The 16,664-nt window shown below is 35.8% G+C and overlaps 1 protein-coding gene across 1 annotated transcript in view; it reads left to right on the plus strand.

Moving 5' to 3' along the window:
* Positions 1 to 15,763, plus strand: part of LOC113063897 (short transient receptor potential channel 5-like) — a 46,242-nt gene extending 30,479 nt beyond the window's left edge. Inside the window, exons 4-11 of the mRNA XM_026234314.1 lie at positions 111 to 447; positions 2,145 to 2,284; positions 2,391 to 2,713; positions 5,010 to 5,205; positions 6,489 to 6,695; positions 8,521 to 8,562; positions 11,176 to 11,265; positions 12,098 to 15,763. Coding sequence (XP_026090099.1) covers positions 111 to 447; positions 2,145 to 2,284; positions 2,391 to 2,713; positions 5,010 to 5,205; positions 6,489 to 6,695; positions 8,521 to 8,562; positions 11,176 to 11,265; positions 12,098 to 12,919 — 2,157 coding nt within the window. The 3' untranslated portion in view covers positions 12,920 to 15,763. The remainder of the gene's footprint in view (positions 1 to 110; positions 448 to 2,144; positions 2,285 to 2,390; positions 2,714 to 5,009; positions 5,206 to 6,488; positions 6,696 to 8,520; positions 8,563 to 11,175; positions 11,266 to 12,097) is intronic.
* The last annotated feature ends 901 nt before the right edge of the window (positions 15,764 to 16,664 follow it).

Below are 16,664 nucleotides of genomic sequence, written 5' to 3' on the forward strand. Positions count from 1 at the left end.
ATGCATGAATGTTAAGCAGATATTATGCCAGATACTGAATACCATCTTTATCTGTATTTGTCATGAATTCACTGGCTTATTAGATCATTCAACTATTATTATATTCTCAGTTTGTAGCTCAGCCCAACTGCCAGCAGCTCCTGGCGACTCTGTGGTACGATGGGTTCCCAGGTTGGAGACGACGTCACTGGGCAGTGAAGCTTGTCACTTGCTTCATCATTGGCCTGCTCTTCCCTGTCTTCTCCCTTATATACCTTCTGGCTCCAAAGAGCACCCTGGGAACCTTCATCAAGAAACCTTTCATCAAGTTCATCTGCCACACTGCCTCCTACCTGACCTTCCTCTTCCTCCTCCTCCTCACCTCACAGCACATCGTGCAAACTGACCTGCATGTCCAGGGACCTCCACCCACCATCGTGGAGTGGATGATCTTACCCTGGGTTCTAGGTAAGGCTTCTTTGGTACATTTGAGTGCAGTGGATGGACAGATAGAATAGATAGATAGATAGATAGATAGATTCATTCTTCCATAAACAATGCATTGTACAAAAATAAATAAAAAAATAATAATTAATAAAAAGATGTGTGTGTATAATTGTATTGATTGTGCACTTGTCGTGTACTTCAAATCTTAAAATTATATTTTTAAAAACGATAAAAAATTATTTTACATTACTTATTGTTATTAATGATATAAAAGAGGGTATGTATGTTTTTTTAACACACTTAAGAACACTTTTGAAAAATGTACTTTGTGTTAGTTTTAAATCATTTATTTTTCGTCAATCTTTTGTCATTCACTTAAAATGATGTTGACTAATATTCTAAAGCACATAAAAAGTACTTTATTATCATTTTAACTGTAGTGTGTTATTCAATATTATACTCAAAGTTAAAATATTTTAATTCAAATTTATTTAAATGCATGGCATAAAAGGTTTCAATGTATAAAAAATACATTAAAGTGTATTTTAATTTACCATTAAAACTTCACAACATTTTTGTCAGTATACTTTAACCATATTTCAAACATAGTAGAAGTAAAATATATATATATATATATATATATATATATGTATAAAGATGTACTTAAGTCCATTTTACTTGCGTCAGAAAACACTCTTAAGATCAGCTAATTGCATTTCATATAAATTGAAAGCATTATACATTTCCATTTAATTCTAAATAACACTCACGATGCAACTGTCTGAAACACAACATTCAACTGTTTTACATATTTTATAAAGATATATATGATATATTTATAACCTTATATATATTTTTTCATAATAAGTCATTAAATGTATGCTGTACTACTTTAGCACAAGTAGTACTTGTAAATATACTTCTTTTGCACATGTGATTTACCTTTTCAAACTTCATTTCAAAGTCTTTTTCATTGTTCATAACACTTTCATGTAGAATATTTTCAGTCCCCATGTAGAAAATAAAGTGGGTGGACAGAATTCATAGCGTAAAAATATCCATTTATCTCAAATCATGAAGAAATTCCGGTCTGTAACATTCATTTAGTCTGCTCATTTCTCAAGCAGTAAAACTGTTTGACTGCACATAGTGGTTTTATCCCTCTCATAATGTAAATGAAAACTCATAATAATAATTTATTGACCTCAAGACAAAAGCAGAGGAAATCATATTTCAAGCCCCCAGTTCAGGATTGATTACACCAGGGCTCAATCATAATTGCTTGAGGTTTTTCTCAAGCCCAGAAGTAGACACAAGTGGAGGCTTGAAACAAATGATCTGTAATGTGGAGGACAGGTGCAATCAGCGAGAACGGAGTTTGTTTATTTCTGTGAATATGAGCCCTAGGCAGTGGAGCAATGAAAATGTATATACAGTATGGCAGCTTAAACAATACCTGTTTGTTTTCAGCTTTCTGTTCCTGTATTTCTGTATTCCTCAACTGTAAGTCACTTTGGATAAAATGTAAATGTAAAAAGTTAATTTCAGTTAATTAATTTTGGAGACATGTTAGGGGCAGGATGGGACAGTTTTTTTTTATCTTAACACCGCAATTAGTAACTTCAAATGATTTTTTGTTTACCTTACCATATATGGGGTTATGTAGTGAAAGTGGAGGATCTGCACTTTTTGTACTGTTTTAATTTTGGCCCTTGCAGGCTTCATCTGGGCGGAGATTAAAGAGATGTGGGATGGCGGTTTCACAGAGTACGTCCATGACTGGTGGAACCTTATGGATTTTGCGATGAACTCCCTCTACCTGGCCACTATATCTCTTAAAATTGTGGCCTACTTTAAGGTTGATACCAGCATTTTTATGAAAAAGATTTGATACCATTACAGAAGACCACTTGTAGTTCCAGGAACCGCCTTCATTTATCTCTCATATCTTCTCTCTCTATCAGTACAACAGCTCTCGTCCTCGTGTGGAGTGGGAGATGTGGCACCCTACGCTCATCGCAGAGGCTCTCTTCGCCATCGCCAACATCTTCAGCTCGCTGCGTCTCATCTCTCTGTTCACCGCCAACTCTCACTTGGGCCCACTGCAGATCTCTCTCGGCCGCATGCTGCTGGACATCCTCAAGTTCCTTTTCATCTACTGTCTGGTGCTGCTGGCCTTCGCTAACGGCCTCAACCAGCTCTACTTCTACTATGAGACGAAGGCGTCCGAAGAGCCCAACCACTGCAAAGGGATCCGTTGTGAGAAACAGAACAATGCCTTCTCTACGTGAGCCAAATACATTTTGAAGTTCTTTATGCTAGCTAGCCACACCTATATTTGCATAGGTTCTTCATGTACATTTTTTTTTATCAATAATCTAGAGATAAAATGTATGTAATTTTAAATTCGCAGTCATCTAAACTTTAAACAGCAGATGAAGAACTTTCATACCTCGAAATCAGTATTTTGTAAAAAAACAAACAAACAAAAAAACTTCTGCTTAGGTAAAATGATTGTGCTCCTATAGTTTGAATATTTATTTTTTTTTTAATTACAAATTTTTTGCATGACACATCTCTTTTGGCATTAACCTGAACATAAGCATGTGTTCCATGCATCATAGAACAGAAGAGTGGCTCTCAGGAGTGTGTGTCACATGCTTTTAATTGTCCTGGCAAAAACATCCTAAATCCATCAAGTAAAAATCAGTCTACGGGCTTTCATAGACTAACTAGGAAGTCAGAGGAAGGTCTTGTTTTTTAAGTTTTGTTATAGGCAATAAAAAGACATTAATACATTAAAATCGTACATATAGCCCCTTTAAAAAGAGTACTTGTGCTTTAAAAGAATGATTGCAAACTGAATATAAGGTTTCCGGACACTTAACTGCATGTAAATTGCAATTAAGAGTCAGATGTAAAAAACATCCTGCATGTTGAGGACTTCAGACATTAAAGCTGCGGTAGGTAACTTTTGACGCTCTAGCGGTTAATAAACAGAACTGCTTGCGTCTTGCGGAAGAACATCGTAGCCGGAACTACTTCTCTCTGTTTATGTCTATGAAGAATCACAAAGATACTGGGTTACTCCGCCGCGGTATCCCCGAAGCAATCTAAAATAGTCCAAATATAAACACTTATTATAGGTGTACCCTAGTGATTCAGGACAAGCCAAAAACACGGTTTGGAAAATGGATTCATGGTGTACTCGCTTATTACTGTATATACATTTTTCTACATTTTGAACACAAACAAAGTTACGGACCGCAGCTCTGATTGGTTGTTTCTTAACGGAGCGATGTATTCCTGCAAATGGCAATAGGACCACTGGGAGGAGCCAGAGGAGCTTGATTTTTTCACAGATTATCTATCTCATAATCTACTGTCAGGACATAATGACAGGTTTAAATTTTTTTTTTTTTAAATATATTTTTACAAAAGTTACCTACTGCATCTTTAAATGACAATAACACATCTCAACAGTAAAGGTCTCAGCTTGTCTTTGCAGTAGCAGAGGTCTTATAGCTTTGATAATAATCAAAATAAATGAACTATGATGCACAAAACCCAAACCGACACTTTGGTTAACTTGATCAATGAATATAATGTGGCCAAGGTGTCACACTCAGTGTAATACCGACCCCCTGCAGAGGTCAAAATGAGAAAGAAATGAGAGAGGAAACGTGAGTGGAAATGGTTATGATCTTCCTGAAATTTCACATCATAGCATGAGCCTATGATCATGCATGAGCCATGAGCCTGAGCTCAGAAGACAAAGACAAATTTATGGAGCAGTGTGGCATCCATCAACTGTTGTGTAATGACGAGAATCTGTTGCTCAAGGCTGCGCTGTAATAATGTGTTCAGAAATGGGAAGAGATTTCAATGAGAACAATATATTTCCACACTACTCATGGGAGGGCTAATATTTGATTTGTTCAAAGTAAAAACAGTCAGGAGGAAAAAAAATACAACCCTAGTTTTTTTCTCTCTTTTTCCACAGAGTTTTTCATTCATTCAGTGTATAATAGGAGGAACTATTTTAATTGAATTGGCTGTTCACCATTTGAAATGAATGAAATCTTTCCATCCATCCATCCCAAAACATTCTAAAAAGGGCTTGGCAAGCTTGTAGTTAAAGTTAGCCATAATAAATGTTTAATTCTACTTTCTTAAGTATTTGGTCACTTACAGTAAGTTACGGCATTCAGATGTTTTCAGTGAAAAATACCTTTCTTTGTTTATTAAACCGGGATAAGTAAATTATCATTATTATTCAAATACATTTTAATTGAAAAAGTTGATTTTTTCAGTTTGTTTTCTTCTTAGATGTATTTGATTAAACAACAATAAAAAAAGAGGTGCATATTTTTACAAGTTGCAGGCTGTTGATAAAATGGCTTAAAACCATTGCAATTCAGTTCCCCAATTCAATTCTAATTTTTCTATATAAATAACTATGTGTGTATATAGTTATATGTGTATGTTATATGTGTGTTTGGGAGAATTATGGAGCATTATGGAGACAATGGGCAATTCTTGTTTTGCTTTTGACTTTATTCCCCCTCTCTTTGACTTCTCAGGCTATTTGAAACCCTCCAGTCTCTCTTCTGGTCTGTGTTTGGGCTGCTGAATCTGTACGTTACCAATGTGAAGGCTCGTCATGAGTTTACGGAGTTTGTGGGGGCCACCATGTTCGGCACTTATAATGTCATCTCACTGGTGGTGCTGCTGAACATGCTCATCGCTATGATGAACAACTCTTACCAACTCATTGCTGTAAGTGCCATCAGATACTTCCACCTCAATTCTTTGGTATTGAAAGAAAGTTTGAGAGTGTTAGAGCGACTTAATTTCTAAAATCAGTTGTAATCATGCCCTCTTTAAATTGGCCAGAAAGGTTCAAATTCACTAAAAATGAAATTGCAAACAAAATTTTAGAGCAAAAACCACTTGCAATGAGTCTGACCACATGCCCAGTGTTTTAATTGAGTACATTTGCTTGGTATAAATAATATCCTGCTAAAAAGAACATTTTATGCCAGCCTAAGATTGGCTTGCTGTTATTAGCTGGATTAATCTTGTCTTAATCTTAACCTGGCCAAGATGGTATTTAGCGAGTTTAGCTGGACGATCAACTGAAAAGTGACTAAAATCAGTCAACAGATCAGCCTGACCAGGCTAGGTGACTAAATAAAACCTTGAAAGATAAGGAACATGATAATGTGCCTTACTGATCAAATTGTTTTGTATTTGTGCAATTAACATTGTGCTATGAAAAATAACAGTGTCCATGAACAAAATCTAGTTTAAAACGTGCCAAGCTATTAATATTCTTCCTGTTATTTGTGTGCGGTTATGGTTTTGAAAAACATTCTTTTAAAAAAAATTATAAAAAAAAGAGAGAGAGAGAGAAAAGTTTACATTTAATGACAAAAAATGTCATGTGGTGTAACCAATAAATAAAATGTATAAAAAAATAATTAAAAATAAATAAATCATGATTTATTCATACATAAATCAGTTATGATAAGTTGCACCACATTACATTTTAATACATTATAAATGTCTTGTCATAAAAATAAAAAAAAGATATTATTTGATTTCAAGAGTCTTGATTTCTGACAATCATGAGGGTCGTTAGGTGCCCCGTCTATGAATATATTTTCCAGTTTTATGTTTAAATGTTTTCTTGATGTGAATGTTTGATATTCTTACATTACATAATGTTTTTGTGTAGATATTGAATATTAAATCCATTAGTATCTTACTAACAGACCATTATATTTTAGTAGTTTTGTTACAGCCAGATGGGCTCATAATCTGTGTATTTTTCGACATGTTAGTTTTGTGCTTATATAAGCTGCATTTAGAGGCATGTTCACCCCTGTTTGTGTCTCACAATGGGAACTGTTATCCAAGTAAACACAATTCTTAGTAAGCGCACATCATCCAGTCGCAAGATGAGTTTTGCAGTAACAAAAGCCAGTCTGGGACACTATCCCAATTGGCACTTTCAGCACTGTCCTCCATCCAACTGTCTGTCTCTTTCTCTGCTGTAGGATCACGCCGACATTGAGTGGAAATTTGCTCGTACCAAGCTGTGGATGAGCTACTTTGATGAGGGGGGGACGTTACCACCACCCTTCAACATCATACCCAGTCCAAAGTCTGTGTGGTACCTGTGTGTGTGGCTGCACTGCCTTCTGTGTGGACACGGAGAGCCTAGGCATAAGGAGTGTAGACACGAAAACCTCAAAGAGTTCACGGTAATGCACTGTGTGCTTCCATTCTGTGTGCGCGTGGGTGGCACATTATAGCTGTCATCATGAACAGTGATTTTTTTGAAGAATCACTAGAAATAGAGAAGGCACATCTGCTCGTCCTTTGTTAACTTTGTATCCTGAATATTATATGTTGTTTGTGCAGTGGACATGATTTACATCTAAAAGCATGTGGTTTATTGAAGAAATTTGTATTTTTTTTTTAAAAAAGATCAGATTTTATTCTGGTGGATGATTGAACAGGCAAAAACAAAAAAGAGAGAGGTGACCAAGCCATATCTAGAAACCCTGAATATTGCTCTTTCGACTTTAGCCAGAAAGCACCCATTCAGAACACCATTAAAACCACCCTGGAGTTCCTTTAAGGCACGTCAGTTCATAAGGCAGCCATATGTATAATACATCTGTAATACAAAATTAATGTTTGGATGGATTCTTATTGAATGAACTGGCTTTTGCTTGGAAAATACACTGAATAATGATGACACCCTCAAGAGCTAAATTCCCCTCAAGAAAGAGTTTGTTTCAATTTTTACACTGACCTCTCAGAATGGCCTACTAAATCTGAAAAATATATTAAAGCCAAAAAAAGATTAATCATGCACATTTTAATGATGATAATAATAGCGATACTTTTAACATTAAGGATACTAATAAACCTTCAGAAATCCTAAATTGCCTTTTAAATTGTCTCAAGGATGTCCTAGCATTAAATAATGTTTGGATTTAACCTGCCAGGGCTTGTCTATTTGGCATCCAGCCTCAAGTTGCCCTATAGGCTGATATTGGTTGCTAGGCAACCCCGCTTCAACCATACCCATTCCCCTGCCATCTTTCGATCAGTTGAACTTCTCTCCTCTGTGAGGTGGACTCTACTGTTTCTGCAAGCGCGCTCACCCACATTCTCCCACACAGCACATGGAGCACACAGTTTTGGGTTTGACAGTCATTATGTAAGGCTGCTATCATTTATTTTATGAATTTGTAACTGCCATTGCAGTGAAGAATAGGCATGTCAAATGCTTTCAGAAGGCTTCAGGTCATTTCAAGGGACAGTTTGTGTGAAAATGAACATTTTGTCATCATTGATTCACCCTCCTGTAGTATCAAACCTGTATGAATTTTTATTCCATGCAACACAAAATGAGAAATTTTAAAAGAATGTGCTGGATGCTTTTTCATACAAAGCCTTTTAAAGGTGAAAAGGTATTATGTGGTTTCAGAAGGCTTTCAAAAGTCACTTGGACCTTATTATACCCCTTTTCAAAATTTCAAATTTATGTATACTTTTCATTGTCATACATAAAATAAATGAATAATAATAATTAAAAAAGATAATTGACTTCAAACACTATATTTTGTGGAAGTCAGTCAAGCAGGTTTGGAACCATATGAATGTTTATAAATGACGGTTTACATTTTTTGGGTGAACGTTTCAGGGATGTTATCATAAAACTAAAACCCTTGAGAAAACTTTTTAAGAAATATAACGCACTGATTCTTTAAAATTATTATTTTATTTTAGCTACTTACCAACAATTTCCATTTTTGTTTAGTGTAACTTGAAACAAACAAATAAATTAAAAACTAAATGAATAAAAACTATATAGACATTCAAAAGATAATTAAAATGACAAAAATAAAAAACTAAAATTCTAAATATTAACAATAACTATAATACTATATCAATTATACTCAAATAACAGTATCTGGCACTGCTTTGTGACAGTTCAAACTTTTCATCTTTGGATCATAAGTATTACATAATGCCACATATTTGCTGTTGAAATCTGTTGTCTTTATGTTTCAGGAAAGGCATGCCGATAACCTAATTCAGAACCAGCATTACCAGGTAATGGTGTTTGGCCGTACACATCACACTTTGGCATCCATTTTGTTGGATTCAAACCTTGCTTTTAATAGGTTAACAATTCCAACAGTTTATTTAAATGAGAAAACAAACATTGGCCTATGGGTATCATGCATATTAATGAGTTATTAGAGCATTGCACATTTTATAATTTGCATGTCTTTTTGTAAATAACAGTTCTAGGCACTTACAAAGAGAAAAAATCATGTAATGTAGGTGGGATTTTAAAGCAGTTTGAAATAAATAGTGCACCATCACACCGAAACGAAATATTATGTTAATTAGTTAATCAATGCATATTAATTACTTGCTCTAATTGCACTACACCCTTTCCTGCTTTGAACTTTATAACCACTGGATCCCTGCTGATTACTAAGGCATTAATACACAGAGTGCAGCAACCTCTGGTGCAGGTCACAACACTAACGGACATCTATTATGAAAGAACACGTGAGACTTCATAAAGGGACCACAGGCAGGAACTTCAAGCTATACTCACACCAGTGTTAATTTCGTTGACTAAATATTTTCGTCATTATTTTCGTCACGAATATATTTTTGCGGACGAAAACGAAACGAAAACTAAAATAGAAGGCACTGATGGAGACTAAAACTATGACTAAATTGATTGACATTATCGTCAACGAATAAAGGACGAGACGAAAATAGACTGTGACGAAAATCAAATCAGCAGACGGGAGAGATGCGAAGAATGAGCAAAAGAACCGGCAAAACATAACAGGCGAGACTGCATGAGAGAAGAGAACCAATCCGAGTCTGACTTATTGAGACGTGAAGCGAAAGTTTTCAGTTTTTAAATGAGCTCCCGGGAAGACGGCATTCGAAGAGGTGATGTTTAAAAGAGCGACAAAATGTCCACAGCTCACTTCACGTTTGACGACGAACAAAACAAAACAAAGCGTAAAGCACGCAGAGCGCTCATTCGTGGCAAGAACACAACCAATTTGAAAAGACATTTACAGACGAGCCACCCGGACATTTTCTCAAATGTAATTTCACAACGATGTTCTTTTGTTTATTGAGCTAAGCAAAATTGGAAGAATGCAGTGCGTAGATATTGTAGCATTAAATATTACGAACTGAAAAGTAATGTAAAATAGCCCCTTCTTCAAGTTAGATGAGAGCACAATACTAATACGTAATATTATGATACATACATTTGATTAATACCAATGTTTAGTATATTTTATAATGTTCTACTTGTTGACAATATCACAAATATTTCTATATTAGTCATGTGAAACGTGAATGTTCAAATCCTATCATTATACATACTAATCTAGCAATATTGTAGTATTTAAAACATACAATATTGCTAGACAAATGAATATCTTATAAAATCTTGTTACTTTTTTTTATCCACCTAGCTGCCAACTTATTAAATATTTACTTTAAATGTATGCACTTATTGTTCAGCTCAGCTGTAAGCTTTAAGGTCCTGGACCTAACTTTATTTTTCTTTTATTGATGGTCAGTTGGCAGCTAGTTATTGTTTACATTATCATGACAGTGTTTGTTGCTGCATAAAAGCTTTTGAATCGAAATAAAGACACATTTGTGTTGAAATAAAGTTGAATTTGTGTTTTATATATTTTGGTTAAGTTTGTTTCCTATACCAGCTGTAAAAAATTGTCTAGTAAATCTGTTATTGATTTTAGTCTTATTTTAGTCGACTAAAATACCAAGCAATTTTAGTCGACTAAAATAAGACTAAAATTAAAACAAATCAGATGACTAAAACTTGACTAAAACTAAAAAGAATTATAGTCAAAAGACTAAGACTAAAACTAAATTAAAATTTTGTGTCAAAATTAACACTGACTCACACTTGTCTCATTTGTATGCTTATATTTTTTTTATTTGTGGAATATCAAAGTTGACATCTTGGAAGAAATTTACTTAGTCCTATAAACTCACCTCATATACTTTTTTTTTTTTTTTTTTTTTGCACACTATGTAGGGAAGTATGCGATTTCGCACTGGAAAGTCATATGATGCTTTTGATAGTTTTTTTTTTTTTCTTCTTTTTTTTAGCTTGACAGCTGTGCTCATTATGTTGTTGCATTTCAAGAGCTGTGTGATGATTGTTCAAAATCTCATATTTTATGTTCTGTGAAAAAATACAGATTAATAAATTGACAATTTTGGGGTGACCGATTCCTTTAAGCGGGGTCTTTTGTAAGTGAGAGGTTGTATATAATTGCTACAGACAAATATTTCTGCAGTGGCAGATTTTGCAATATGCATTTTGTTATTGTGCGTAGTGGGTTTTGAGAGCCACTGCTGGCTCATTATTGGAAATGCAAATAAATGCTAATGAATGCACATCCAGATTTTCACCTCCAGTTAATGCATACGTCATGAATATGCCCAAAACTGATTTTCACCGCTTATTAAACTGGAATAACAAAATATACACATGCCAATTACATTCAAAGCCATCACCATATCTCAACCCACCCGAGAATATATCATCGCCTCCTTTGTGGAGGAGAACATGGTTATTTGTAGATCAGAAGGCAATATGTCAAGAAAAAATGTATTGAAGTTTGTCCTGTTTATGGCTGTTTTTAGGAGGTGATCAGAAACTTAGTAAAGCGATATGTTGCAGCCATGATCCGCAGCGCCAAAACAGACGAAGGGCTGACAGAGGAGAACTTCAAGGTATTAAGATTTTTTAGTCACCTCTATATAGGCACTTATTGAGGCAATAATGATCTCATTTACATTCGTAAAGTGTACTTTTTTTTTTTTTTCAAATGTAGCATGTTTGTCATGAAGTTTTGACGGTTACATGTGGTAGAAACACACTTTTGACGTGAACACTAATGAAATAATGTTGAGTAGAATAAATGAACATTGAATTCAGGGCTGTAAATGATCTTACTTCAAAATAATCTATGGTCTTCTGAAGAAATACAAAAGACATCAGTATTCGATGCGTATTAGTTGCCATTATTATGTTAAATATATTAATATTGTTAATTATTAATATGAATAAAAATAATTTATTAGCCTAATTGTACACTGTTTAAAGTACAAAACAGCAAATTCTGTAAATATTTCTTTTGGCTTGGGTGCGATAGAAGATGTAATATTCTCCTTATTAAATCCATTTTTTCTACGAATTTCATGGTCTAAATAGCTATTTCCCTTTAGGACCTTAAAGTGCAAAGTGAACTAGCCAATAACACAATAGGACAAAACAAGTAATTTCACATTAATCCAATTTCCAACCTGTATGCAACAGAACATTTTGTTGTTTGCTTGATATTCATTTTGAGATGCCATCATTTCCTGTATATTAAACCTCAGACATTTGGGGAGAGACTGATTACGGAAGATGATAAACTCCAGATATGACTCACCCCTAAAGTCAGCAAGTCCAACCATAAGAAGCAAAAGTCATGAAGATAGTCACAACGCTAGAATATTCCCAGTAATTAGGTGGTCTTGTTTACGCTCTGGTAATTGAATTCATTTTCTCCGCATTCAGGAACTTAAGCAGGACATCTCCAGCTTCCGCTATGAGGTTCTTGACCTGCTGGGCAACCGTAAACCACCGCGCCGCACATACTCTTCTAGTAGCGAGGCCACTCAGCAGGACGAAACACCTGAGTCTGAGGAAGAGGAGGACGGGGAGGGCGATAGGCTCAGAGGACCTGGATATGGGGATGGGGAAGAGTCATCTAGATCTAAAGCATCTACATCCTTCTCCCAATGTTACAGGAGAAACAGAGAGTCCCAGTTCAGCGTATCAGCTCTCTTCAAGTCCATGTCGGGACCGGTCAGAGGCAGACCGGAAAGCAATGGCTTGAGAAACAACATATCCCACTCGGCTGCATTTGTGCACAGCAGCCGCCTGCAGCGCTTTTCGTGTTCCAAGAAAAACTCTTTGAAACGCTTGGAAATGCTAATGTCTCGTATGAACGGACACATCCCTGACCAACAGGCAGAGACCAAGGGAGATCAACAGTCTGCATACAGCATCTCAAACAGCGTACCACAAACGTCTTGGAAAGGTCCCCAGGTGTTGTTGAAGGTAACACAGAGCGAGATGCACCTGCACACACTGGGACTGGGACCACCAGAGACTGAACAGAACCCAATGCAGGCCACATCTCAACGGGCAAACGGCAGGGACAGTCTCCTCCTCCAGTCGCCCAGGCACTCGCTGCACTCTGCTTCCAGTCTGACCGCCTCCAGTGTCCAGCTCCTGGCCTCCAGTGATTATCTGTGCCACGACTGGGTCGGACCCGGTGACAGTTTGGGCTCCTCAAGCTGGGAACAAGAGGAGTCGGTTACGACAAAGCTGTAGATGCGAAGTCAGTTCATTAAAGTTTCACAGCTTAAGGCAGGGGTCTCCAAAACTGCCCCTGGAGAGCTACCATCCTACAGATTTCAGCTCTAACCCCAATCAAACACACGTGAACTAGCTAAACAAAGTGTTCAGAGTTACTTGATAATTACAGGCAGGTGTGTTGGAACTGACTCCAGGAGCAGGGTTGGAGATCCCTGGCTTAAGACTAGTTCAAAGCTTCAACAGCAGTGAAGGGCATATTACTCTTATACTTCAGCATCTTTCTGCTTTGCACACATTGGGCTTTATTCACAAAACCAGAGCAGCACGAATTGTGTAAAAACATTCGTAAAACATCAACGCAAGTGTCTGGTCGACCATTTATGTAACGCCTAAGCAAAAGATTTGGAAAATTTGTTCCTTGATTGAGGCCACTTGGAATTTACATTCAAAGGTGAAGCATGTAATTTATTTGCGAAGAAAACAAACAAACAAAAAAATATATATAGAAAATGCTCAACACTCCCCTTTCTGCCATTGATTGGATCCTACAAATTAAAGCAAAATCGCAGACTGCATCTGAAATAACATACTTTTCCTTCCTATATAGTAGACAAAAGGCTCTGAAGTATGTATCCAATGGACACTTTACTATCCCATGAGGGCACGGGAGAGCAGTGAAGCAACGTAACTGATGGAAAGGTTACATGAACGTAAACTCATTCATACTACATAGAATGTACTTTTTGAATGTTTAAAAAGTAATTACATATTCAAAAGTGTCAACTTGGAGAGTATGCTATTTTAGAGGCAGCCATGATCTACAGTATGCATAGATGTAGTATTAATACAATTCGTACATACTACATTTACCATGTTGGCATTGTCATGTGACCTACAACATCAGTCATTTCGCTTCCCCACCATTGACGAATACTCTCACATGGCTTTATGGGGTAGTAAAACGTCTCAGCTATCTTTTTTTTTTTTTTTTTACATACTGTTTTATGAATTCTGCGAATTTGGTTAGTGATAATTTGACGTACTATGTTTTGCATACTATTAGCAGGGAAGTAAGCATGTCCCGATGAGGGGACTGTGTTACACTTTTCAGGTAATCAACCTATGAATGTCGTAAGCCAAATTTTCATTACAGGGAATATTCAGATAAATAAAACGTCTGGTGAACATTTATCCTCACCATGGCGGAAAATGAATAATCAAATATAAACAATAGCTAGATATGCATATAGGGCAAATGACTACCAATTCTTTTGGAACAGACAAAACAAGTAAAACATTTTAATTAATAATTGTGTTCCTACTATTAAATAATTGCATTTTACAACTATTAAGTGTGTAAGAGTTACACTGTACACTGATTTAATTAAATTCAGGTTAGCATGTTACATGCGGTCTAATATCTCAAGTTCAAAATTAATACATCCAAAGCTTGAATTGGATCTCAAAAATAACACATCCACATATGATCCCATAAGCCTATGTGTCTCTAAATAGGAAACAAATGAATTCCAGTCTATCAGACATCATTTATTATGTGCATTGCAAAGGTGGCTTTACTCAGTTGACTCTTTACTCAGAGACACTTCACCTTTAAATGTAAACTTAATATTGGCTCTGTTCGCACCTACTGTGGCTATATCAGAATTTTTGGTTCATTTTATTTGAATTCCATTCAAAATGATGTCGGAAAACGACATTTAATAAAAATCCCAAAGCAAGAAAAACTTTATACACTTCTGAGCTCTTCAAATTATACCTCAGAATGCACCCTTGTAGCAACTCTCTCATACAAATCTAAAGTAAAATCCTGAGTTTATTATGTACGGCTTTAAGTTAGCAATTTAAACAAGAGACATTTACTCTGTATAACTCTGCACCGCATACTCAGTTCTGGTGCTGTAACACTTTTAATCATTAATGCTAGTGCAATATTTTTTGAAAACGAGCTCATACTGCAGATTTGAAGATCATGTGTATGTACTATAGAAAGTCCTTTTCAGAAATCAGAAGTGGAAGTAGAGCCAATATATGAAATATGATATCTGAAACAATGCAAGTTATTTAGTGATCTTTAAGTGACATTATTTTATTAGAAGATACAGGTAACATGATGTGGACCTTAATATATATGCATCTTTGTAATAAACTTATCTCTGCACTGAACATAAATGTTTTTAAAGGTCACCAAATGGTTTCAAATTAAGCTTAAAATATGCTACAAAAATTGTGCATCTATGTGACTGGTAATAGCTTTTCATTTGTTTTTCCAAAAATGTTTTATAGCTAATGGTATTAGTGACTAAAACACAATGCATGATCAAATATTTAGAGTTTGTGAAAGCTCAATACCAGGAGCTACTGTAGAGTTAGTTTCTAGTTTAGACTATGAACCCATCACAAATAATATATCAAATTCATTTTACAATTTCTGTTGTGGGTTAGTAACCTCTCACTTGTGTTGCTTTATGATGGTTATAATGCTGTCAGTTATCGACAGTAAATTTTCTAAATTTATTTTTCTATTCTTTTTTGACATATGGGGTACATTATTGTTAAATTTCATGTAGACATAATGGGTGAGGATTTTTATACCTTGAGTTAAAATAGATGCTTTAGTGGTTTTATATTTCATTTTTAGTTTGTGGTCACATGAACTTAATAAAAATCACATCTGGGTTAACATTGCTAATGATGGAAACCTTTGCTGTTCTTTAAAGTCTAAATTTTCCTTGTGTTATTGTGCATGTTATTGAAAGTTAATAATATAATATTTCTTTTTAAATGTAATTTCTTGCTTTTTCTCTCAAATGACTCTGCATTTCAGTTGATGTCACAGTGGCCACACAAGTTTTTAGTTAACATTAAAACATTTGTTTAGAGAAGGTACTATAAAAAATAAATAAATAAATAAAATATATATATGCTGCCTTATCATGGCTAACCCCCGGCCTGTGCGAGCACAGACCTGCATGATGATGTTACTGGTGAGAGGGCCACCTAAGGGTGATGTGGGTATTATTGTGGGATATGGGCAGCTGGAGAGGAAGAATCTCAAATGATGAGCAAACTGATCGGCCTCAAAGATTCCTCCAGATAAATATCAAAAGTAAAAACAATAATGTGGCAACATACTGTACACAGGGTACAAGTTATTAACAAGCTGTTCGTGGCCACACCATTCTACCACTAGCTGTGTCCAAATTCAGGGTCTGCATCCTCCTTAGGATCCTTCCTACCCGGTTGAAGGAGGAGGGGTCCTCCGACGACCGCAAAAACCGGAAGTCGGTGTTTGTGAATTTGGACAGCCTACCCTTCTTTCAGTTCCCTCCCTTACCCGTTGCTCATATCCTGTCGCCTAGCAACCGTGACAGCGCTAAGCAAGACGCGGGGGGAGAGCTCATCGTTCTCTCCCCGGAGCTTTATAAACACTTCTGTTTGCTCATTCGTCCTTAGAAGCGTTAAAAACAGCTTCAATCACTAACAAATAAGCTGTGTGTAAGGGGATATTCACACAGGCAGTAAGGAAGAAGCTAGTTTACGAAAGTAAACTTTTTTTTTTTTTTTTTACATATACACGTACAAATGTAAAACAAAAAAAAAAAGCTTAATGCTAAAACAAAATGCCTAACTAGAAAACCACTGAAAATATATATTTTTGAAAAGCCAGTTTTTAAAAAACATCGAAAATAATACTCCTCCCCCACTCCGCTACCGCTCGCTTCGTCCTGACGAAAATAAT

The sequence above is a fragment of the Carassius auratus genome, chromosome 46 (genome assembly GCF_003368295.1).
Source record: "Carassius auratus strain Wakin chromosome 46, ASM336829v1, whole genome shotgun sequence".
Taxonomy (NCBI): domain Eukaryota; kingdom Metazoa; phylum Chordata; class Actinopteri; order Cypriniformes; family Cyprinidae; genus Carassius; species Carassius auratus.